The 26,257-nt window shown below is 42.6% G+C and overlaps 1 protein-coding gene and 1 pseudogene across 1 annotated transcript in view; both read right to left on the bottom strand.

The window, feature by feature from the left end:
* CD99L2 (CD99 molecule like 2) overlaps positions 1-26,257 on the bottom strand; it is a 91,954-nt gene that overhangs the window by 41,288 nt on the left and 24,409 nt on the right. Inside the window, exon 2 of the mRNA XM_059385932.1 lies at positions 316-375. Coding sequence (XP_059241915.1) covers positions 316-375 — 60 coding nt within the window. The remainder of the gene's footprint in view (positions 1-315; positions 376-26,257) is intronic.
* LOC132007984 (U2 spliceosomal RNA) lies at positions 8,776-8,851 on the bottom strand (annotated as a pseudogene).

Genomic DNA, 26,257 nt, shown 5'->3' with positions numbered 1-26,257 from the left:
AAAAAAAAAAAAATCTAGTAGGAATAACAAATCTCTTATTCACTTCAAAGTACTTTTTCCTTGAGCGAGGAAAAGGCAGTCTTATAAGGCCACTGGGGAAAATGCTGTATCAGTTGTTACACATTGTGTGCTATTCTTCGCAATGGAAACAAATGATGTTAAATATTCAGATTTTCTTTTAAATAATGCAATTTATGACACCCCTATTATATCCGATCAGTTCAGACAAAAAGTGTTTTCCTTGGGTGTATATTCTGAGTGGGTAGTGCATATTAATCACTATTGTTTGTTTTTAATAGTTCGATTAATACTCACGCTTTACTGAGGAAGTTTCTTTCAACGCATCCTCCAGACGAAAATCAGAGTCCCCAGATCCTAAAAATTTAAAAAAAAAAATTTTTTTTTAAATTTAATATTTTTCCATAAAACAAAATCATTCTGAAATAGTTTCTTGTAATCGCTGTTTCCCTTTAGAGGGTGTCATGAAGATTAATACCACAAAAGGAAACTGGTAGAAGCCATCCAGACACAATGAGTTGATTTCCTTCTACAAACAATGTATCTCCACCAAAAACAAAATGGAAAAGTGGTTTTCGCAGATATAATTAAGTTAAGGATCTTGAGATCATCTCGCATTGAATCTCACCAAGTTTACTGATCACAGTCTTCTTTCCACTAGAAGCTGAAGGCTGGGGTCCAAAGCTCCACTGATTATGAGCCAGGTTCTTACATCCCCCTCCACATCTTGTAAACTCTGCACTACACTGTGTTGATCCAGGGTACCTTCCCCCAACCCCAGTATCCATATCTAGATGAGCAGCTCTGATTACACACCACTTAAAAGGCTTGAGGGAAAAGCTTTTAACAAGAGAATCTGTTCTCAGAGGCAGACTCATCTGCCCAGCTCTGCTTGCTTTTGGACTTGACACCTATCATTCCCCCCATATGGGCACGTAGTTTCCCAGTGGAGTATATGTATTATCAATTCTCAAACTATTACGCATGCATACTAGAACTGAATAAATGGGTAAGTGGGTGATGAACTGTAGGAGCCTGGCTTCTCACTGTTGGAGAGCAAGATTGTAGGTAAGAGAGGGCTACAGTGGGAGGAGTCCAAGATGGCAGGGGAGTAGGAGACCTTAGTTTCGTCCGGTCCCAGGAATTCAGCTAGCTAGCTATCAAACTATTCTCAACACCTATGAACTCAACTGGAGATGTAAGAGAAGAATAGCTGCAACTCTGCAAATAGAAAAACAATCATGTTCTGCAAGGTCGGTACAGGGAAGTGAATTGAGGCAAAGATAAACCATGGGGGGAGGGAGCCTCCATAAGCCAGCTATGAGCCATAAGCCATAAGCAGCTGAATGCCAAATCAGAACTTTTAGAAGTCTGATGAGGGCCATCACTCAGGTGGCTAAGCGGGGGCGGATGCTAGGTGGGACAGTGTGGTCTCAGGATCCCCAGGTCATAGGCACTGGGGGTGCCTGAGTGCAGCAGAGCTCTCAGGCATCAGAGCAGGGAAGCTGGCAGCAAACAGTGAGCCCAGGAGTGGGCTCTCAGGTTGGGGTTGCCACATACCACAAACAGTGGCACAGTCGGGCCGGGCCCAGGGAGCGGCAGAACTACAACGAGACTTCCCTTCTTCCCCCGGAAGAAGCAGCATGGGAGTGTGCAACAGGAGTCTGCAGGGTTTGGAGACTCAAAATGGGGTCTTGTACCTGTGATAGAAATGCTCGGTCACATGCCGCACAAGCATGGAGTGTGGCCGGAGACCAGGGAGACAGGAATGACTGACTGTATTTCTCTGAGGACGCACTGAGAAGTGGGGAACCAAGCTTCGGGCTCCAGGGCTGGAGACTGGGAGGCTGCCATTTTCATTCTCATCCTCTAAAGCTGCACGGAAAGCTTTCAGGGCATGAAAGTTCCTGAAAGTAAACCCAAGCAGATGACTAGACTTGTCCCCCCCCCCCCCCCCCACCGCAAGGGCAGTGCAAATCTACCCGGGGCAAAGACATCTGAGAATCAATGCAGCAGGCCCCTCCCCTAGAAGATAAGCAAGAACATCCAGCCAAGACCAAGTTTATGATCATAGAGAAATGCAAAACTCCAGCATTAGGGAAATACGGTACACAGAATTCATAGGGGTTTTCCCCATGATTCCTTGGTCTTTCAATTTTAATTTTCTTTCTCATTCCTTTTACAACCAATTTCTTATTTTATCAACTGTAAATCTTTTTTCATTTTTTACAGTTACATTCTATCCTTTCATTGTATGTAATTTTATTTTTGTACCTGTAAATTTTTCTTTCTTTACAATTTTAGGATCTAGTTTTCTAACAAACAAACCAAAATACACGCAGGATCCAATATGTATGGATCTGTTCTGTTCAACTGTCTGATTCTCTTATTTTTTCCTTTTATTTTTTTTTTTTCGATTTCAGGTCTCTTCTGATTTGTTTAGGGTATATTTCTCTGAGGTCATTGTTGTCATCTTAGTATTATGTTCTCTCATTCATCCATTCTTCTCCAGAAAGAAAGACAAGAGAGAAAAACGTCCCTCAAAAAAGAGAACAAGAGGCAGTAATGACTGCAAGGGACCTAATCTGTATGGATATAAGCAGAAGTTGGAACTAGAGTTCAGAATTAACAATGATAAAGATACTAGCTGGGATTGCAAGAAGCATGGATGACACTAGAGAATCCCTTTCTGGAGAAATAAAAGAACCAAAATCTAATCAACCTAAAATTTTAAAAAGCTATTAATGAGGTACAATAAAAAATGAAGGCTCTAACTGCTAGGATAAATGAGGCAGAAGAGAGAATTAGTGATACAGAAGACAAAATTATGGAGACTAAAGAAGCTGAGAAAAAAGATAAATCTACTGGATCATGGGGAGGGGAGAATTTGAGAGATAAGTGATACTGTTAAAGTGGAACAACAAAATAATTGGGATCCCAGAAGAAGAAGAAAGAGAGAGGGACAGGAGGTATATTGGAGCACATTATAGCTGAGAACTTCTCTAATCAGGGGAAGAAAACAGGCATTCAAGTCCCGGAGGCATAGAGAACACTCCTCAAAAATCAGTAAATATAAGTTAACAAGAGAAACTTGCAAATCTCAAAGACAAAGAGAAAACCCTGACAGCAGCTAAGGACAAGAGGTCCATAACCTAAAAGGGTAGGAACATTATACTGGCATCAGACCTATCCACAGAGACCTGGAAGGCCAGAAAGGACTGGCATGATATATTCATAGTGCTAAATGAGAAAAATACTCAGCCAAGAATACTTTATCCAGCAAGGCTGTCATTCAAAACAGGAGAGATAAAAAGCTCCCAGGACAAACAGAAACTAAAAGAATTTGTGATCACTAAACCAGTCCTGCAAGAAACATTAAAAGGGATCCTTTAGGGGTGCCTGGGTGGCTCAGTGGGTTAAGCCTCTGCCTTCAGCTCAGGTCATGATCTCAGGGTCCTGAGATCGAGTCCCACATCGGGCTCTCTGCTCAGCAGGGAGCCTGCTACTTCCTCTCTCTCTGCCTGCCTCTCTGCCTACCTGTGATCTCTCTTTGTCAAATAAATAAATAAAAATCTTTTTTTTAAAAAAAAGGGATCCTTTAAGGAAAGAGAGAGCCCAAAAGTACCGCAGACAAGAAAGGAACAGAGACAATATACAGAAACAGTTATTTTAATAATAGATACATATTAATATATAGTAATTAATATAGTAATATAATGGCACTAAATTCACATCTTTCAATACTTACTTGACTGTAAATGGGCTAAATGCCGCCAATCAAAAGACACAGGGCATCAGACTGGATAAAAAAGCAAGACCTACCTATATGCTGTCTACAAGAGGCTCATTGCAGACCTAAAGACACATCCAGACTGAAACTGATTGGGTGGAAAACCATTTATCATACTAATGGACATCAAAAGAAAGCTGGGGTGGTAATCCTTATATCAGAGAAATAAGATTTTAAACCAAAGACTGTAATAAGAGATGAGGAAGGACACCATATCATAATTAAAGGGTCTATCCAACAAGAGATCTGGCAATTGTAAATATCTGTGACACCAACATGGGGTTAGCCACTTATATAAACCAACTAATAAAATTAAAGAAACAAATCGATAATAATACAGTAACAGAAGAGGACTTTAACATGCTCCCTCACTGCAAAGGGCAGTCATCTAAGCAGAAGAGCAACAAGGAAACAAGGGCTTTGAATGACACACTGCAGCAGATGAACTTCACAGAGCATTCAGAGCATTTCATCCTATAGCAAGAGAACACACATTCCTCTTTAGTGAACATGGAACAGTCTCCAAAATAGATGAAATACTGGGTCACAAATCAGGTCTCATCTGGTACCGAAAGACTGGGATCATTCCCTGCATATTTTCAGACAACAGTGTTTTCAAACAGGAACTCAATCCTAAGGGGTAATCTGGAAAGAACTCAAATACATGGAGGCTAAAGAGCATACCTACTAAAGAATGAATGGGTCAACCAGGAAATTAAAGAAGATTTTAAAAATTCATGGAAACAAATGAAAATGAAAACACAACTCTTCAAAACCTTTGGGATGCAGCAAAGGCAGTCTTAAGAGGGAAGTAGATAGCAATACAATCCTTTCTCAAGAAATAAGAAAGGTCTCAAATACACAACCTAACCCTATACCTAAAGGAGCTGGGGGGAAAAAAACCAGCAAATAAAGCCTAAACCAGCAGGGTAAGAAAAATAACAGAGATTAAAGGGAAAAAATTAATGAAAGAGAAACCAATAGAACAGTAGAACAGATCAACAGAACTAGGAGCTGGTTCTTTAAATGAATAAAATGGATAAACCCCTGGCCAGACTTAACAAAAAGAAATGAGAAGGGACCCAGATTAATAAAATCATGAATGAAATAGGAGAGATCACAACCAACACCGAGGAAATACAATTATGAGGACATACTATGAGCAACTATATGCAAACAAATTAGGCAATCTGGAAGAAATGGATGCATTCCTAGAGAGGTATGAACTACCAGAACTGAACCAGGAAGAAATAGAAAACTTGAACAGACCCACAAGCAGCAAAGAAACTGAAGCAGTAATCAAAAAATCTCCCCAACAAAGAGATCAGGGCTGGCTGGCTTCCCAGAAGAATTCTACCCAACATTTAAAGAATTAACACCTATTCTTCTGAGACTGTTTCAAAAAATAAAAATGTAAGGAAAACTTCCAAACTCTTTCTGTAAAGCCAGCATTACCTTGATCCCAAAACCAGACAAAGACCCCAGCAAAATGGAGAATTACAGACCAATACCCCTGATGAACATAGATGCCAAAATTCTCACCAAGATACTAGCCAATAGGACCAACCAGTATAATAAAAGGATTATTCACCAAGTGGGACTTATTCCTGGGCTACAAGGATGGTACAACATCCACAAATCAATCAACATTGTAAACCACATACATAAAAGAAAGGACAAGAACCATAAGAATCATATGGTTCTTGTCCTTGTCCTTTCCTGAAAATTGGACAGCCACAAACCTAGATGCAGAAAAAATACTGGACAAATTACACCATCTTTTCTTGATTAAAACTCTCCACAGCATAGGGATAGAGGGAACATACCTCAAGATTATATAAGCCATATACAAAAAACCCAAAGTGAATATCATTCTCAGTGGGAAAGACAGAGCTTTTCTCATAAGGTCAGGAATACAGCAGGGCTGTCCATTCTCACCACTACCGTTCAACACAGTACGAGGAGTCAGTCCAAGCCTCAAAATCAGAAAACAAAAAGAATTAAAAGGCATCTGAATTGGCAAAGGAACAGTCAAATGCTCACTCTTCACAGATTATAGGGCATTCTATGTGGAAAACCCAAAAGACTCTACCCCCAAATTTCTAGAACTTAAATGGGAATTGAGCAAAGTGGCAGGATATAAACTCAATGCACAGAAATCAGTTGCTTTTCAATACAGTAACAATGAGACAAAAGAAAGAGAAATTAAGGGGCTGATCCCATTTACAATTGCTCCAAAAATCATAAGATACCTAGGAATAAACCTAACCCAAGAGGCAAAGGATCTATACTCAGAAAACTATAGAGTACTTACGAAAGAAATTGAGGCTGACACAAAGAAATGGAAAAACGTCCCATGCTCATGGATTAGAAGAATGAATATTGTTAAAATGTCCGTGCTACCTAAAATAATGTATACTTTAAGGGCAATCCCTATCAAAATACCATCAACCTTTTTCACGGAGCAGGAACAAATAATCCTAAAATTTGTATGGCACCAGAAAAAACCCTGAAGAGCCAAACGAATGTTGAAAAGGAAAACCAAACGTAGGGGCATCACAATTCCGACTTTAAGCTCTATTACAAAGCCATAATCATTAAGACAGTATGGTACTGATCACTGGAACAGAATAGAGTCTCCAGAAATGGACCCTCAACTCTATGGTCAACTAATCTTTGACAGAGCAGGAAAGAATATCCAATGGAAAAAAGACCATCTCTTCAATAAATGGTGTTGGGAAAATTGGACAGCCACATGCAGAAAAAATGAAACTGGACCATTTCCCTAAACCATACACAAAAATAGACTCAAAATGGATGAAAAACCTAAAAGTGAGACAGAAGTCCATCAAAATCCTAGAGGAAAACACAGGCAGCAACCTCTTCGACCTCAGCCACAGCAACTTCTTAGAAACATCGCCAAAGGCAAGGGAAACAAGGGCAAGAATGAACTATTGGGGCTTCATCAAGATCAAAAGCTTTTGCACAGCAAAGGAATCAGTTGACAAAACCAAAAGACAACCTACAGAACGGGAGAAGACATTTGCAAATGACATATCAGATGAAGGGTTAGTAGCCAAGATCTATAAAGAACTTATCAAACCCAACACCCAAAAACATATATTCCAATCAAGAAATGGGCAGAAGACATGAACAGACATTTCTCCAAGGAAGACATACAAATGGCCAACAGATACATGAAAAAATGCTCCACATCACTCGGCATCGGGGAATTCAAATCAAAACCACAATGAGATACCACCTCACACCAGTCAGAATGGCTAAAATTAACAAGTCAGGAAATGACAGATGTTGGCAAGCATGCAGAGAAAGGGGAGCCCTCTTACACTGTTTGTGGGAATGCAAGCTGTGGTGCAGCCACTCTGGAAAACAGTATGAATGGTCCTCAAGAAGCTGAAAATAGAGCTACCCTATGACTTAGCAATTGCACTACTAGGGATTTACCCCAAAGATACAAATGTAGTAATCCGAAGGGTTACCCACACTCTAATGTTTATAGCAGCAATGTCCACAAAAGCCAAACTATGGGAGGAGCCCAGATGGTCACTGATGGATGAATGGATAAAGAAGCTGTGGTATAGGTATAGATACAGATCTATAGTAGAATACTACGCAGCCATCCAAAAAGGAAATCTTCCCATTTGCAACAACATGGATGGAACTGAAGGGTATTATACTAAATGAAATCAGTCAGTCAGAGAAAGACAATTATCATATGGTCTCACTCACAAGTGGAATTTAAGAAACAAAAGAAGATTCATAGTGGAAGAGTAGGAAATATAAGACAAAATCAGAGACGGAGACAAACTGTAAGAGACTCTTAATCATAGAAAACAAACTGAGGGTTGCTGGAGGGGAGGAGGTAGGAGGAAGGGGTAACTAGGTGATGGACATTAAGGAAGGTGTGTGATATAATGAACACTTGGTATTACATAATACTGATGAATCACTGAAATCTATCTCTGAAACTAATACATTATATGTTAATTGAATTTAAAGAAAAAGAAATAAAGTTTTAAAAAAGGGTGGAATGATCACTATGATAATTGATTAGAGTTGGAGACTTCAGTATGAATCATGTGTGGCTTAATATACACACAGATGGTTACATACAGAAATACTTATAGACATGGGCTAATATGCAGACATGCCTTTGTTCTGTCACCCGAGAGGGCCTAGAAGCAATAACACCCCAGTAGCAATGAGTACACCCAGATCTTGGTTTCTAAATACCATTGCCCAATTAAAGAAAAACAGAACTCCTTGGAGAAATGGCAGATTACAGGATTGGAATAAGAAATATATGAGTTTGAAGCATCTTCTAGCACCATGAAGTATTTTTTAAAATACTGATATTAATCAGTATATGTCAAAGAGGAACAGGGTCAAATGAAAGAGTTCCCAATGGCTAAAGTTGGACAATTTAATCAACAAAGTAATATTAGATTATAATCCGAAGGACAAAATGTTCCTGTGTCCATGCTGATATATACATTAAGCAAATACACAAAAGGGATAAAATAGAAGAACTCAATTTACATAGAATTTCTAGCTCAAGGAGATGAAACCTAACCTTCCACTTCATAAGTGCTGACTTCCTTCCAAAGATTACACTATGAAAATGTAGGTGGGAAAAGAGAGTAACTTTATAGTGGAGACATCTAAGAAACACTGTATCAGAGTAACATCAACAGTGATGTGTCATGTTGATAGTATATACCCTTGATATGACGGGATGAGACAGCCCCTACACATGTGTGTTCTCCACTCAAAAACCTATAACCCTAATATAATAATGAGAAAACATCAGACAAATTCCAATCCTACAAAGTATGTGACCAGAACTCCTCAAAACCAAGGTCATCAAAAACAAACAAAAGTCTGAGAAACTGGCACAGCCTGAAGACCCTAAGGAATTATAATGAAGACAGGTCTCTGGTATGTGGATTGGATCCTGGAACAAAAAAAAAGGGGGGACTTTAGATACTACACTTGATCTTAGCCAAAAGGCCGAGAAGCGAGGAGAAGGGGCTTTAGATAAAAGCAAAGGAAATACGAATAGAGTATGGACTTCAGTTAATAATAGTGCATTAATATTGGTTCATTAATTGTGACAGAGATACAACACCAATGTAAAATGTTAAAAATACCGGAAACCGAATGTGGAGCATATGAGGACTCTCTATACTAGCCTGGCATTATAAGTCTAAACCTGTTCTAAAAAAAAAAAAAAAAAATATTTTTAAAAATCCACTCCCTATAGAAATATAAATATATATATATATATATATAGAGAGAGAGAGAGAGAGAGAGAGAGATGTCTAGGCTATAGAAGAGATATATTAGGATACAGAAACTCTATATATAGGATATGGAAAAAATAAAAGGTCAACACCAACAACTAAAAATCAATCCAACTAAAGTCACCAAACAGAAAAAAGAAACATATTAAACAGAAAACATGAACTTTAACACAATATGTACAATTATATCAGTAAAAAAAAATTGAGTGTAAAAAGGGCAAATCTATCAAAAGATAAACAGAATAAAAAGATAACTATATGCTGTTAACAACATACACACCTAGAACAAAATAATCACACACAGAATAGACTAATAGAGAACTATATACCAGGTGACATTTAAAAGGAAAGAAACAGATGTGGCAATATTAATATGACAAGGTGGAACTCAAGATCCCAACCTTTAAACAGGACAAATGCAGTATTTTATAAAACATATAATCCACAAGAAAATTTAGTCATAGCACTTAATAACTTAGCTTCTAAAATTCTGAAGGAGACTTTTGCTTCTTGCTATGATGGCGAAACTGGTGTCAGATTAGCCCTCCCACTGTAAACACTATGAAGTGGACAAAACATGAGCTAACAGCTTTCCGCACTGCACAACAATCCTAGAGATCAAGGAAATTGTGACAGCTAAATCCGACAGGTGAACCTGGCTTGGATCCTGAACCTATAAAGGGCATTATTGGGGCACTCAATGAAAGCTTAAAGAAGTCTATCGACCAGATGGTAACACTGGATCATGCTTTTAAAGTATCCATTTAGAACTCCTGATCTTTTGGATTTACAGAGCTTGGGGAAGAAAGTGTGCTTGTTTTTAGGAAATGCACACTTTACTATTAAGATGTAATGAGGATCATGCTTGCGACTGAGTCTGAAATGATTCTGAAAAAATATTTAGACCCAACCTTACATACCAGGGCAAATGTGGTAAAACTGGAAAATCTAGGTGATCAGTAAATGGAGATTCCTTCTATTAGACATTATTGTGACAACTGGTGAAACTTGAATTGGGTCTAAGGATTACGTGGTAGTAATACGTCAACATTAATTTCCTGATTCAAATGGTTATGCCGAGGAGATAGAGCAGGATGTCCTTGTCTGAAGGAGATGCACCCTCAAGTTATCTTGTAGATGCTGGGGGGTACTGATGGAGCATCAGGTAAGCAACTTACTCTCAGGTGATTTGGTGGAGGGAAGTGCTTTATACTGTACTTGCAAGTTTCCTATAGATTTGTAATTATTTCAACATTTAAAAAATTAAAATTAATTAAAAATGCATATCTCTCAACCCAGCAATTGCACTTTTAGGCACCTGTTACAGAAAAATACTTTTGCACATGTGCCCAAAGAGGTATGTACAAGGCTGTTCACAACAGTACCGCTTAAAATAGCAAAAAGAAATGGAAACAGACCAAGTATTCATCAAAAAGAATTAAATAAAACATAGTTCGTCAACACAATGAAATGTTATATACCTGTTTAAAGAATGAACTACCCTCAGTAAAGTGGGAATAGAAGGGAACTTCCTCAACTTGAAAAAGAGTATCTGCAAAAACCCTATAGCTAACACCATACTTGATGGTGAGAAATTAAAGCTTTCCTTCCAAGATCGGAAACAAGGCAATGATGTCCCTGCTCCCCAATGCTTTTCAGCATCATAGTGAAAGTCATAGGTACTACAATAAGACAAGAGGAAAAAAAGATATACTGTTTGGGAAGGCAGAAACAAAAACTGTCTTTGTTCACGAGAAAAATGCAGATAACCCAAAAGGATTCACCAAAAAAAAAAACCTCCTTACACCCCTGAAACTATTAAGTGACTACAGCAAGGTTGGAGGATACAAGGTTAGTCACTTTCCTACATATCAGCAATGAACAAGTAGAATCTGAAATTAAAAACACAACACTAGGGGCGCCTGGGTGGCTCAGTGGGTTAAAGCCTCTGCCTTTGGCTCAGGTCATGATCTCAGATTCCTGAGATCGAGCCCCATATCGGGCTTTCTGCTCAGCAGGGAGCCTGCTTCCTCCTCTCTCTCTGCCTGCCTCTCTGTGATCTCTGTCTGTCAAATAAGTAAAATCTTAAAAAAAAAAAAAAAACACCACAGCACCAATATTAGCATCCCCCAAAAAGAAATGTCTGGCATAAATCTAACAAAACATACATAAGATCTATATGAATAAAACTATAAAACTGTTACAAAAGAAATCAATGAAGGACTAAATAAATGGAGAGATATTCCATGTTCATGGTAAGATGACACAATACTGTCAAGATGTCAGTTTCCCAACCTGATTTACAGATTCAGTGGAATCAAAATCAAAACATCAGCAAGTTATTTTGTAGATATGGAGAGACTGATTGAAAAGTTTATGTACAGGGTGCCTGGGTGGCTCAGTGGGTTAAGCCTCTGCCTTCAGCTCAGGTCATGATCTCTGGGATCGAGTCCTGCATCGGGCTCTCTGCTCGGCAGGGAGCCTGCTTCCCCCCTACCACTCTCTCTGCCTACTTGTGATCTCTGTCAAATAAATAAATAAAATCTTTTAAAAAATAAAGAAAGAAAAGTTTATGTGCAGAGGACAAAGACCCTAAATAGCCAAATTTAAATTTAATTTTTACGTACAGATGTACGTAACAGCACAGAAAATCACCTGGGACCAGCATATTCCAGAAGGACCCAGCAGTTTCCTCCTGGGATGGGAAGGACAATAGTAGGATGGGGAGGGTCACAGAAAATCTCGGTTTTACTTTCTAATGTTCACACTGTAAAAAAAAAAAAAAAAAAAAAGTGGTTTAATTTAGCATGATATCAAGGTCCATACATTTTTTTTAAAGGTAGAATTTCCTTTTTTTAATGGCTGAATATTATTTCACTGTGTGTGTGTATGTGTCTTTATCCGTTTATCTATCATTGGAAGCTTACATTGTTTCCCTGTTTGTTTATTGTGAATAATGCTGCAGTGAACATGGGGGTGCAGAGGAAAAGAACAAGATAGGACTGACACTACCCGACTTCAAGAATTACTGTAAAGTTACAGTAGTCAAGATAGTGTAGTATTAGCAAAAGAGAAACAAACACATCAGTGGAACAGAATAGAGAGCCCAGAGATAGACCCATATAAATATAGTCAACTGATGTTTTACAAAGGAGAAAAAGCAACACAATGGAGCCAGAAGGACAGGACAACCACCTGCAAAAAAAACTAAAAAAAAAAAAAGGGCGCCTGGGTGGCTCAGTGGGTTAAGCTGTTGCCTTCGGCTCAGGTCATGATCTCAGGGTCCTGGGATCGAGTCCCGCATCCGGGCTCTCTGCTCAGCAGGGAGCCTGCTTCCTCCTCTCTCTCTCTCTCTGCCTGCCTCTCTGCCTACTTGTGATCTCTCTCTGTCAAATAAATAAATAAAATCTTAAAAAAAAAAAAAAAAAAAAAAAAGAAAAAAGAAAGAAAGCAAGAAAAACAAACAAACAAAAAACCCAAAACAAGACTTAGGCTTTTACATCCTTCACAAACATTAACTCGAAATGGATCACAGACTTAAATATGAAACATAAAATGATAAACCTCCTAGAAGCAACACAGGAAAAAATCTAAATGACTTGTGTTTGGCAATGACGTTTTTAAATGTAACACCAAAAGCATGATCCATGGAAAAACTTGATAAGCTGGATTTCATTAAAATTAAAAACTTCTCTGTGAAAAGCACTATCAAGAGACCGAATAGACATGGCCCAGGCTGGAAGGAAATATTTATCAAAGGCACATCTGATAAAGAGACATTATACAAAATAGACAAAGAGTTCTTAAAACTTAAACAACCTGATTAAAAACTGGGCCGCACCCCAGCTGCCCCTCGTGCCTCATCATCCCCTGCAGACCTAGGGTCCAGGCCCACTTTATGTGGTTCTAAAGAGATACTTTTCCAAAGAAGACCTCCAGATGGCCAACATGCCTGTTAAAAGATGCTCAAGATCACTGATCTTCAGAGAACTGCAAATCAAAACTGCAGTGAGAGATCACCCCATACCTGTTGGAATGGCTAGTATCCAAAAGATGAGACGAGTGTTGACAAGAATGTGGAGGAAAAGGCACCGTTATGTACGGTTAGCAGGAACGTAAATTGGTACAACCACTATGGAAAACAGTATGGAGGGTCCTCAACAAAAGAAAACTGGAACTACCACAATCCAGTGAGTCCCACTTCTGGGTACACATCCGAATGAAATGAAATCACGCTCTCAAAGAGATCTCTGCACCCCCATGTTCACTGCAGCATTATTCACAATAAGCAAACAGGGAAACAATGTAAGCTTCCACTGATAGATAAACGGATAAAGACACATACACACACACACAGTGAAGTAATATTCAGCCATTAAAAAAAGGAAATTCTACCTTTAAAAAAAATGTATGGACCTTGAGGATATCATGCTAAATGAAATAACTCAGACAGAAAAAGGCAAATACTGTATGATCCCACTTATAATGGGTAGTTAGACTATCAAATTGACAGAGTAGAATGGAATATTACGTAGCCATCATAAAGAGTGAGAGCTTGCCATTTGCAACAACATGGATGGACCCAGAAGGTATAATATTAACTGAAATAAGTCAGTCAGAGGGAGATAAATACCACATAATGTCACCTAGATGTAGAATTTAAGAAACAAAACAAATGAACAAAGAAAGAAAAAAAACACAAAGAAAAAAAAACCCAGATTCTTAACTACAGAGAACTGGTGGTTGGCAGACAGGACATGGGGAGAACAGGAAGAATGGGGGAGACAGGTGGAGGTGAGGAAGAGGGCACGTATGGGGATGAGCACTTAGTAATGTTCAGAACTGTGGAATCATTATAATGTGTACCTGAAACTGACATAACACTGTATGTTAATTATATGTTAATTATACTCGGAAAAACAAAACAAAACAAAAAATGAGCTACGACTACACACCTATGAGACTGGCCCAAACTGCAGACACCTCCAAGTGCTGGCAAGGGCGTGGAACAAAAGGAGAGCTCCTTAATTACTGGTGGGAATGTAAAATGGCACAGCCACTTTGGAAGACAATGTAGTGGTTTCTAGCAAAACGAAACAAATATGCCATACAATCCAGCAACCGTACTCCTTGATATTTACCCGAAGGGGTTAAAGACTTATGTCCACAGAAAACCCGCACACAGATGTTTACAATTTCTTTATTCATAAGTGCCAAAACTTGGAAGCAACCAGATACACTGTGGGACATCCAGACGATGGAATATTCTTTCATGTTAAGAAAATATGAGGTATCAAGCCATGAACGGACAGAGGAACCTTTAATGTATATTACTAAGTGAAAGAAGTCAATCGTAAAAGTGACAAACTGTATGAGTCCAACTGTCTAACACTCTGGAAAGACCAAACTACGGAGACAATAAGGTCAGTGGCTGCCAGGGGTTGGTGGGGGGCAGGGGATACATAGGTGGAACACAGAAGACTTTCAGGGCCATGAAAATATTCTGCATGATACTCTGACGGTGGATATGTGTCAGTGTAAGTTTGTACAAACCCATACAATCTCTAGTACCAAGAGTGAAACGGGAAGTAGGGACTTGGAGCCGTAATGGTAGGTCACTGTAAGTTGATCGCCTGGAACCAGTGCACCACTGGGGGTGGGTGTTGATAGGAAGGGACCTGTGCATGTGTGGAGGCAGGAGGTATATGAGGAAACTGTACCTTCTGCTCAAATAGTGCTATGAACCTAAAGCAGCTATAAAAAATGAAGTCTATTAAAAAGAATGAGAACAGGGGTCGGGGAGAAAGAGCACTGTGTATTAATTTAAAGCCTTCTCTGATTGGTTTTGAATCAGGTATTTCTCTTACGATGACAGTATAAAGTTCCAGCTCAACCCCGCCAAAATGATGAGCCAATCATCCTACTGGGTCTTCCTTCAAAACTCTATCCCTACTTTCTCACCCAAGAATTGCAAGCGTACATTCATTCTTCCAATTAACATCATGCACAAATAATAATATGCCACAGAACACAACTTTGCAGTATTAAACCCTCATTGACCTTGGATTCAATGGACCCAAACCATCTGTGGACAAAACCATTCAGCATCAATCTACACCCAGAGCTAATTAAGACTTCTTCAGAGTCTACAATCAAGCACAGCTGCCAAATCAAGATGGGAACAAATATTCTCATGAGAAATACTATACCTCAAGCGGTCTAAAACAGGGTCATGTTCTCTATCTCTTGTATGCAATCTCTAACAATTCACTTTGGGTGTAGGCAGACAGGAATCCTCCACGTTAATGACACTGACTCACCCTCTGGCACCAGACACACATTAGAAAGTGTGATTCATTGCAGGTTAAATTTATAAGCCCCAAAGCACTGTACCTAGGGGGCCAGTGTTCAAGTATTCAGCAGAAAAGTTGCTTCGTTCTGCTGCAGAGGACCACAACGAATTTCTTTTCATGGAAAAGGCATGTAGGGAGCTGGTAACACCTGTCCGAAAATGTCCTTTCACATTAGACAGAATTGACCCATGGACTTGTACATGCCCTTAAGACGCATTTGATAAGCAAAGTGTTAGTTCTACCCACAGACACCCTAGCAGCTTGTGCCTGTCCTGAGGTAGATTTTGTCCCTTTGGGAAGAAACACAAACCTGATCTCGTATTGCAACCTGACCCACAGTGACCGGTGTCTAAAGCTAAGGGTGCACTTTAATGAGGCCTGTAAACAAGACACAGCAGGCCCTTGTTAGAACCGGCTGGGATCCAGCACCTGCCATAGCCTTGATTGAAATGTCTGACCCACGAGACAGCCCCACCCGACATGCCCCTAGTAGCCTTTCATTTGGGTTTGATGAACTAATCACTCCTCCTCTTGTCCTCCCCCTGTTCTTAGTTCACCCTGAAAGTATACCCATCTGTCAGGGGTTTAGGCCTGTCCAATTTTTTAGGGGGTGGGGAGGGTCAGAGGGAGAGGGAAAGGGAAAGAAACCCAACCAGACTCCATGCTGACTGTGGAACCCAACACCAGGGCTCAATCCCACAGCCCTGAGATCATGACCTGAGCCAAAATCAAGAGTCAGATGCTCAACTGACTGAGCCACCCAGGTGCCCCAATGTTTGTCCCCTCTGGTCAACATGGTAACCACTTGCCCACATATGGCTGTGTCAGTTAAAAGCAAAATTCAATAAAAAACTTTAAAATGCAGTTCCTGAGCCGCACTAACCACATTCCAAGTGCTCAGGAGCCACACTGGACAGGACCAAAGAATATCTCCACCGTCAGGGAAAGTTCCAGTGGACAGTGCTGCTCCAGCCAGCTTTAAGCCGGGACCTGGACTTGGTGGTCTCCACGCAAATGCCAAACAGGTGTGTTCACTGTGATTAACCGAACTTGGTCCTGCTGTGAGAGGACCTTCGATCTGTTCGCAGAGAATTACCTGTTAGTACTTCGTGACAAATCCATTTGGGTTTCATGCCAAAAGTCCAGTCCTCTCTGCAGAGGAACAGGTCTGTTCCCTGCTGGATTCAGAACGGCAGAGGCAGCCGGGACCCGTGCCGGGCACAGCGCCAGCACCTGAATCCATACCCCTTCTCAAGGAGGAAACGGGCTCAGCTGACATGAGGTCAATACCAAAATGCAGGGAAGACCCACGAGAAAATGGGCCAGAATCAAATTGGGACCCGAGGGGTCAAACCATGACCCCTTAATGAATGACCCCTTAATAAATAGGAGTATGGTATAAGCCCCTTGATCACCGGGGTTCAGGAATGAGACTAAACCCAGTCCCGAGTGCAGGGAAGAACATTCCTACAAACCGCTTCTCGTGGGAAATCTATGCGATGAACTCCCCGCCACGCATGGTCAATTTTACAAATGTCTCTGGCGAAAGTCGTCTCTCTCCCTAACACAAACGAGTGAGGTAGCCCCCTCCCACCTCATGCGAGACAGGGAGAGGGCAAACCCAAAATGCTCAGTTATGCTAGGCGCTGATTTCCCTGAATTTCTGCACTGTTTTAACTCTTGTTGCCTCAATCTAGATTCGGACACATCTGTTTGGATAAATTTATGCTTTTACACCTCGAAGCACGCTGAGTAATTAATATCTTCTGGGTTAGCTAAGCACTGCTGCATTGCAAGGGAACACGAAAATGGTTTCCCTCCTGTTCTGATTACTAAATGGATTTAGCTACCGCCACCTGAGCTCCCACTAGTTTCATGAATAAAATTTAAAGCACTCCCAGGGAGGACAACAGTGATGGCATCAGACCCTCACAGCGGCAGTGTGTGACCCAGGCGGCCGACTGCAGGTCCCCGAGCGCCACACCTGGCCCCAGGTACCTGTGTCAAGCGGAACTTGGGAAGCAAGGCGCCGTGGCCAAAAGTCTGTCTACAGATTTCTGGGAAGCATCCCAGTGGCCTGTATGTACCTGGCAAGCAAGCTGATTTAAAAGGTAGAAGGAGGAATCTTTTTCACAAAGTGCTTAAGTTACTTTGCTGATTTAAAGGACAGTGTCCAGGGCCACCTGGGTAGCACAGTCAGTAAAGAGTGAAAACTCTTGATTCTGGCTCAGGTCTGAGTGTCAGACCCTGACAAAAAATAAAGGACATTCTCATTCCTCCTTTCCACCCGGAAAGGTAAAGGTCTATGACAGCTGTTCTGAGGAAATCCCGAAGGTGCCCGGAATGGCTGTAGGGGTGACCTCTTCTGTAGAAGTCAGAGCTGAGAGCCGGCGGATTCTTCTGCCAGAGAAAAAAATGGAGTGTGGGGGGCAACGGAGACTAGTTTATTTATTTTGAGAGAGAGAGAGCAAACGAGCGAGCGAGCAGGAAAAGGGACAGAGGGAACCCGACGCAGGGCCGGATCTCATGACCCAGAGAGCATGACCTGAGCCGAACTCAGGAGTCGGAGGCTCCACCGACTCAGCCCCCCAGGGTCACAGCGCAAGACACTGAGTGCCTTGCGCAGGGTGCTACCGGTAGCTGGTGTGCCATCACAAACTCGAGCCCAGCTCTGGTCCGAGGCTGGTCCAACGACAGCAGCACCAGTGGCCAGCTTTGGAGCCAAAGAGCCTGGGTGTGGAGGTCCCAGCTCGGCTGCTCACTCGCAGAAAAACCCCAGGCAGGGATGGCTCGGTGCTGGTTTCCTCATCCGTAACGTGGACGCCTCCCCAGACGCTCCCGCGGCTAAGCTGATGCGGAGAGGAAACTGGTCCTTACGCACAGTGGCGTGAGTGCCAAATGTGACACACATGCGTCTGTCACGTGAGCTGTAATTATTACATTTCACATTAAGTAAAACCCAGTACCAGACCCATTACTAAGTAGGAGGCCCTCAAAGCATACGCATGAATAAACAGCATATAGGAGAGCGATTAAAATGTTCAAAAGCTTAACAGATGCAGAGACAGCAAAGCCACGCTCTGATCTGAATCACCCCGTGTCTGATGAACCTTCAGATCCTACTCATGTGCCTTGATTTCCCAAGCTTCCATGTCACAACAATACCACCGGCCATCCCCAAACGCTCCTAAACCACAGGCTCTTGAGCAACACCAATGCACGTGGCCTTTCCTTCCCCTGCAGCCAACATTAACGTACGTGTCAAAGGGGAGATGCACCTGATTTTTTTAAGTGAGGCAGGAAGCGGTCTCTGGTTGATGCTGCCCACATTGAAATTTCCAAATTAGAGCCATGCATAACTAAACAGGACCTCGGAGATCACCTAGTCCAACCCAGTCATTTTAGAGATAAAGCAAATATCCCTGTGGGGTGACTGGGGGGGGGGGGGGGTTCAAGTCACCTGAACAAAAACAGGGGAATTCCATTATAATACTATGATGCTGCCAACTCTGGCTTTCTTTTTCAACATCCCTCTGGCTAGTCGAGGTCTTTCCTGGTTCCATATAAATTCTAGGATTATTTGTTCCATTTCTTTGAAAAAAGCTGATGGTACTTTAATAGGGATTGCATTGAATGTGTAGATTGATTTAGGTAGCATAGATATTTTCACAATATTTGGTCTTCCAATCCATGAGCATGGAACGTTTTTTCCATTTCTTTGTGTCTTCCTCAATTTCTTTCATGAGTACTTTGTAGTTTTCTGTGTATAGATTCTGTGCCTCTTTGCTTAGGTTTATTCCTAGGTATCTTACGGTTTTGGGTGCAGTTGTAAAGGGGATTGACTCCTTAATTCTCTTTGTCTTGTTGTTGGTGTAGAGAAGTACAAGACAGTTCATTATGTAGTACAGATGGGTTTAGGAGAAGCCTGGCTCGTATCATGGCTCCTTAAAGAGCCGGCCTGGACAGAGAGCCCGATCTACCCAATTAACTTCAAAGGCAAAGTAAAGCAATCACGTCACGAGGTCTGGCATCAGCTAGGTGCTCCACCATCCATGTTCCTGAGCAGGCTCGGAGACGGAATCGGAGTTTACACTGGACAAGCCCATCAAGATCTCAGCCTTAGCACCTGGCCAGGCCCGCGCGAAGGGAGGCAGGCGCAGCCAGCCCATGGCGGCTCCTGTACATCCCCAACACAGACCTTTCTCCAGAAATCCAATCCTGCAGGCCACGCTATTCAAGGGAGACTTCCACAACTCCTCCGGGGAAACACACCCGACCAGCCTGTCGTCCCTCCCCTTCCGAGCTCCAGCCTTACCATCCACCTAGGATCCTGTGACCCATCCACGACCAAGTTTTAGGTATTCTGCTACTGAAAGAGCTCTCCTCTCCATTCCGTGAGCTCCACTTCCATGACCCCTCCCTTGATTTCTCATCTCAATTGTAGGAACAGTCCTCCAGCTGCCCTCCTCAGCTTGATTCTTTTCTCTCTTCTGTTGCCCCAAAGCTTCGAGACGAAGATCTGCTTGGGTCTCTGCTGTTAACTCAAAACCTACCAATTGCTCCCCATTGCCTAAAGAATCAGGTCCTAACTCTTTGTGCCCAGCATTCAAAACCCAAGCGTTCTCGGTCCTCTTCTACCTTCTCTACCTCTTCTACCTTCTACCTCGAGGCCCACCGCTCTCTTCAGCCCAATTCCCTTCTTTGTGTACAGATCGTCAGCGTACAGGGGTGCTTCCTCCATGCAGCCCACCTGGGGCCCACCCCCCACCAAGTAAAACTCATCGCACTGGTCATGCTTCAGCCTTCACGCTAAGTCAACCAGGTATAACTAGACCCGTCACCCTGACAGTGGACTGTAAATTCTTTAAAGACAGGGACTGGGCCCTTTCCGCATGCCCCCCATATATCACAGGGCCTTGTCTGGAACAGTGCTCAGTCCACGGCCTCTAATTAACCACTCTTCTGGCAGAGGCTTTGATTGGAAACCCAAGCCCAGCTATGTCCAGGGCACAACACTTACAACTACTTCTTTCCGCCAAGGAAAACCCATGCAGTTTGTCCTGGAAGCACTTTAAAAACAAGAGACTGCCTCCAAGTGAGGAAGACAATTAAGGGGGAGGCCTAACTCTCAACCGGAAGGGCTTCTTGGGAATCCAGCTGTTCCCAGTAATTGGTTTTTGGATCAGTCAGAAAACAGAAGCGGCTTTTAAGGAAGATTCCCCCCTGACTAGTGGCCTGGAAGAGGGGAAAACTCCTCTAATCCTTTTGCCACAGAGCAAGTGAGGAAAAAAAAAAAAAAAAGACCCATGAAGAGTGGTCTATTCAGACCCATTTCCTGTTTTGTTTTGTTTTTTAACTGGATTCTTTGTCTTTATTGTTGGGTTGTAAGTGTTCTGTCTCTTACCAGATACAGGATTTGCATGAGCATTCTTTTTCAGCACCTGGGCTTTTGGTGCCAACCCAAAAAGGCTTTGACTAACCAAGGGCATGAAGATTCACTCCGTGTTTTCCTCCTCTATGAATTTTATAGTTTCGGTTCTTACCTTTGAATCTCAGATCCATTCTGAGCTAATCATGTGTGTGTGTGTGTGTGTGTGTGTGTGTGTGTGTGGTGTGAGGTAGGCATCCAACTTTTTTTTGGCATGTAGAAATCCATTCGTCCCTGAGCTGGTTGTTGAAAAGACTATCCTTTCTGCATGAATTTTAGGATCATCTCGTCCATTTCTACAAAAGAGGCTGCTGGGATTCTGAGGGAATGGCCTTGAGTCTGCAGATCAATTTGGGAGGTGTTATCCCGTCTGTTTCTAAACATGCTCAAAGCTCTCCCATTTGAAGCTAGAAAACTCTCTTTTGGCTGTACATCCCGGCCTCCTCCCCCAACTCAGCAACCCCACCCCCACCCCCGGATCTCACAGCCACTCAGCATGTCCCAAACCAAACACCTGCGCTTGCCCCTCCAAACTAGACCTTTTCCTGGGTCCCTCCCCTGTTTCACTGAATGCCACAGCCATCCATCCCATTGTCCAAGCCAGCAACCTGCACATCGTCCTGGACAGCTCGCGCATGCTCACAGCTGTGATATCATCACGAATCCTCGATTCTACTACTACAACTAGCCCTCGGGCCACCCACTTCTCCACATCCCCACTGCAGCCATCATCTCTTACCTTGACAACCCCAGGACCATCCCTGTGGCCCATACAGGTCTAATCCCTACCGCAGCCCGTTCTCCACATGGCACGTGGCGACACACCCTTTTTCCTTTTTTTTTTTAAAGATTTTATTTATTTGATAGACAGAGATCACAAGTAGGCAGAGAGGCAGGCAGGGAGAGAGGAGGAAGCAGGCTCCCCGCTGGGCAGGAAGCCCGATGCGGGGCTCGATCCCAGGACCCTAGGATCATGGTCTGAGCTGAAAGCAGAGGCTTAACCCACTGAGCCACCCAGGCGCCCCCCCCCCCACTTTTTCCTTTTTAAACAAACATCATGGCACATCATTTCCCTGCTCAGAATGTAAATTCCCCACGCTTAACTGTGCCCTGCAAGGCCCAGTCTGATTTGGCCACTGCCCGCCTCTCTCTTGTACGACGTCTGTGCTTAATGTCATTTCTCTTACTTGTTTTCAGGGAATGCGGGTCCGCTCTGAAAATCCTAGAAAATGTGGACTAGAATAAGAAGTAAAATATCAGCAAGTGATTACAACACAGATGAATCTTGAAGACATTATGCTAAGTGAAATCAGCCAGTCACAAAAGGACAAATACTGAGTGATTCCACTTATAGGAGGTCCCTAGGGTAATCAAATTCATAGATAGAAAGTAGAACTGTGGCTGCCAGGGGCTCAGAGGAGAGGAAATGAGGAGCTGCTGTTTAATGGGCCAAGTTGCAGACTGACCACACGACACGGACACATCACGTTACAGGTTTCTCTCCACACTTAAAAATCACCAGAAGTAACAGTGAGTGATGGTTTCTTAAAAACAAACGTCACAAAAATGAAGTCAACAATCTCAGAGCATACTGACTTTGGGCACAACCTGAAACGCTGCCTGTTCATCCACCCCTGAGAACACAGCAAACTCCAATGCGGGACTCGGAGGTTCTCCATCAGAACGGATTGACCACGCCAACGAGCACCTGGGTCAGGGGTCCAGGCAGGTGACTCGAAGGTCACACATTGGGAAAACTGGGTTGTGGGAAAGGTCTCTTCTGTGTTGACCCCCAAAGTGGCCTGGATCCTCTGGCCCTACAAAGAAAAAGTCAGTCCCCTGTTGCCCAAGTCAGTTCACTGAGACATCCGAATCCTACGGTGACAGTCACCACTGATCAGTACCAGTTCTCATGTCCCTGCCACACCCCTCACTTTCTGCCTCAGTCCCTTCCTCCCTTCCACTGGGAGGACTTCTCCCCGTTGACCTGCTCCGCCTGTCCGATCTGCAGGGAACGGCTGGCTCTAATCCCCTTTCCTGATACACCCAATGGCAGATTGCTGCTTCTGTCAACAGCAACAAATTCAACAGCTGTCTACACAATTAGGGGACAAAGCCCTGCCAGCCCTTGGCACTTGTGTGGCGCTCTGTAAACAGTGACTAAGCAATCGGGGGAGAAGTGTCAAAAACCAGAAAGATCCATTCATCTATTTGAAAAAAAAAAAAAAAAAAAAAAAAAAAAAAAAAAACCAGAAAGAGCCAACCAGTGGGTATAAATGCACGCTGGTCCACAAGCTGCTTCTCGGAACAGCTTATCCTTGAAGGCAGCGATTGGCCCGGCTCATCCTCCAACACAAACCTTCAGAAGGAGACACACAGTCCCCCCTGAACCCTGGGTTTTCACATCTGCGGAGAAGAGGAGACTGGTGTTTTGGGCTCTACAGCAATTTCGAGGAACATATCCAGGCCTGTGTGTGCTGGATTTGGCTAACGGAATCCCTAAATCAGCCAGTTGTGTGAAAGAATATAAATTTAATAAGCTATTTAACACTGTGCAAAACAAAATCACAGCCGTTCAACTGAACTTGCCCCCTTTCACCACCCTGTATACAAGCTGAGGGCGGACACTGAGGGTAGAGATATTCTGAGGATACAAGGCAATTTTTTAAAAATTTTATTTATTTGAAAGAGAGAGAGACCACATGCAAGCACAAGCAGGGGGAGTAGTATAAGGACAGGGAGAAGCAGGCTCTCCACTGAGCAGGGAGTCCAACATGGGGCTCCATCCCAGGACCCTGGGATCATGACCTGAGCCGAAGGCAGATTCTGAACCATCTGAGCCCTCCCAGACTCCCAAGAAGACAATTTTTAAAAATCCATGAAATGACAAGCATCCTACAAGTCTACATTGTTGAACATTCCCATTCAGTTTAGAGGGAAGGGGAGGCATGCAAAGAAAGTTTCCTGTGGCATGCAGCAGAATCCAATGTATCTACTTTTTAAGCTTCTTTCCAGCCCAAATATGTCCTTTAAATCATGAACCAAGCCAGGCTCAGCCATGGGAACAGTCACCATGAAGAACCTCAGTAATTCTGCAGACCACCTTCATCCCCCAAATGCACCTGACATTGACCCCACAATTAGAAACATTCTGCGAGCACATAGCACTGAATGTTGCACGTTGCAACACAGCGCTACTCAGGGAATCGTCTTGGCACCTCTGTCAAAGAAACAAGTCGGGCTACCTGAACTCTAACTCCCTTTTATGGTAATCTTCTCCACGGAAGGGGGTCTGGGAGGTCTGGGGCCAGCTCTCATGCCTCTTCTCCTCCATGGCACCTGAAGCAAGGCTGGACATGGTGAGTTCTCAGGGCACCTGCGCCGTCTTTGTCAAATGAAGTATTTTCTTTCAGTAACACTGAGCCCTTCACAAAGGAGGATTCCTCATTTCGGGGAGGAAAAGGAATGAATGAATGTGGATAAGGTTTAGGATAATCACACTGAGTGCCAGAAGCCAGACCAAAAAGAGAGGACCTGCTGCATGATCCCATTTCTATGAAATGCTAGAAAATGCAAACTAATCTATAGTGACAGAAAACAGAGCAATGGTTGTTGAGGATGGGGATAAGGGCAGAGGGAGATTCCTAGGGACACAAGGAAACTTCTAGGGCTGCTGTAGACTACAATAAGGTATACCTCCCTGGGGGCAAGGGGCAAGCAAATGCCTGAATCCTCACAACAGCTTCTGAGGGCCTCGGTATCTACCCCCACCCCACCTACCTCCTCTAGGTTTGCTCATTTCTTGCTCTCATAAAGCCTGGAATAATATATACCAAAATGGTAATGGTAATTATCCAAGGGTGACGCCTATTTTCTTATTTTCTGAGATTACTAATTTTATATACAAAAGTTTTTTAAACAATATTCTTCAAAGATAACCACCAAAGATAATAACCTAAATGTGAGAAATCACAAAACGCCTAAAGACCGCACAGTCAGCTCTTGGACACTTAGTAATGTATTTATGGAAGTGCTTCCCCAGGCAAGGGAAACAAAAGCAAACATTAAGTACTGGGATTGCATCAAAATAAAAAGCTTTTGCACAGCAAAAGAAACCAACAAAATAGAAAGGCAGCGAATGGGAGAAGATATTTGCAAAAGATATATCCAATAAGGGGTTAATATCCAGAATAAAAACTTTATACAAGAAAAAAAAAAAACCCACAATCCAATTAAAAATGGGCAGAGGACCTGAGCAGGCATTTTTCCAAAGAAGACATCCAGATGGCCAACAGACACATGAAATGAGGCTCAACATCACCAGTCATCGGGGAAATGCTGATCGAAACCACAATGAGATATTCTCTTACACCTGTCAGAATGGCTAGTATCAAGAAGACCAGAAGTAACAAGTGTTGTTGAGGGTGTGGAGAAATAGATCTACCATATGGTCCAGTAATTCCACTACTGGGTCTTTACCCAAAGAAAACAAAAACACTAATTCAAAAGGATACATGCACCCTATGTTTTCTGCAGCATTATCTACAATAGCAAAATTATGGAAGCAGCCCAAGTGTCCATCAACAGACGAATGGATGAAGAAGATGTGGTGTGTACACACACACACACACACACACACACACACACACACAGGAACATTACCCAGCCATTAAGAAGAGTGAGATCTTGCCATCTATAACATGAATGGACAAAGAGGGTATTACGCTAAGTGAAATAAGTCAGAGAAAGAAATACTAACCATATGATTTCACTTATATGTGGAATCTAAAAAACAAACCAACAAAGAAACAGACTCTTAAATGCAGAGAACTGGTAGGGGAGGTGGGAGGGCTGGGCAAAGCAGATGGCGGGGACTAAGAGGTACAAACTTCCCGTTATAAAGTTAACATGTCGTGGAGGTTTAGCATAGGTACAGCAGAGGGAATACAGTCAGTAATATTTTAATAACGTCATATGGTGACAGACAGGGACTACCCTTACCGTGGTGAGCACTGAGTAACGCACAGAACTGTGGAGAGATTACTGAAAAATCTTCAAAAAATCAAAAGTAAATGACAACCCTATGATAGCCCCTGCAGTAGGCCGAATCCCTCAAGAATGTCCACCTCCTAAGCCCTGGAACCTATGAATAAGTCTTAAGGGAATTCTGCCCCATGTAGCGAAAGGGACACGGCACGTGCGATTAAATCAAGGGTACGGAGATGAGATCATCCTGGACTACCCTGCGGGCCCAAGGTAATCACAAGGGTCCCTATGAGTAAAAAAGGGACAACGCAGGGTCAATGTGACGGCAGGGAGGAGGCCAGGAGCTAAGGAATGCAGA

The sequence above is a fragment of the Mustela nigripes genome, chromosome X (assembly GCF_022355385.1).
Source record: "Mustela nigripes isolate SB6536 chromosome X, MUSNIG.SB6536, whole genome shotgun sequence".
Lineage (NCBI taxonomy): Eukaryota > Metazoa > Chordata > Mammalia > Carnivora > Mustelidae > Mustela > Mustela nigripes.
This window is presented reverse-complemented; position numbering and strand designations above follow the sequence as displayed.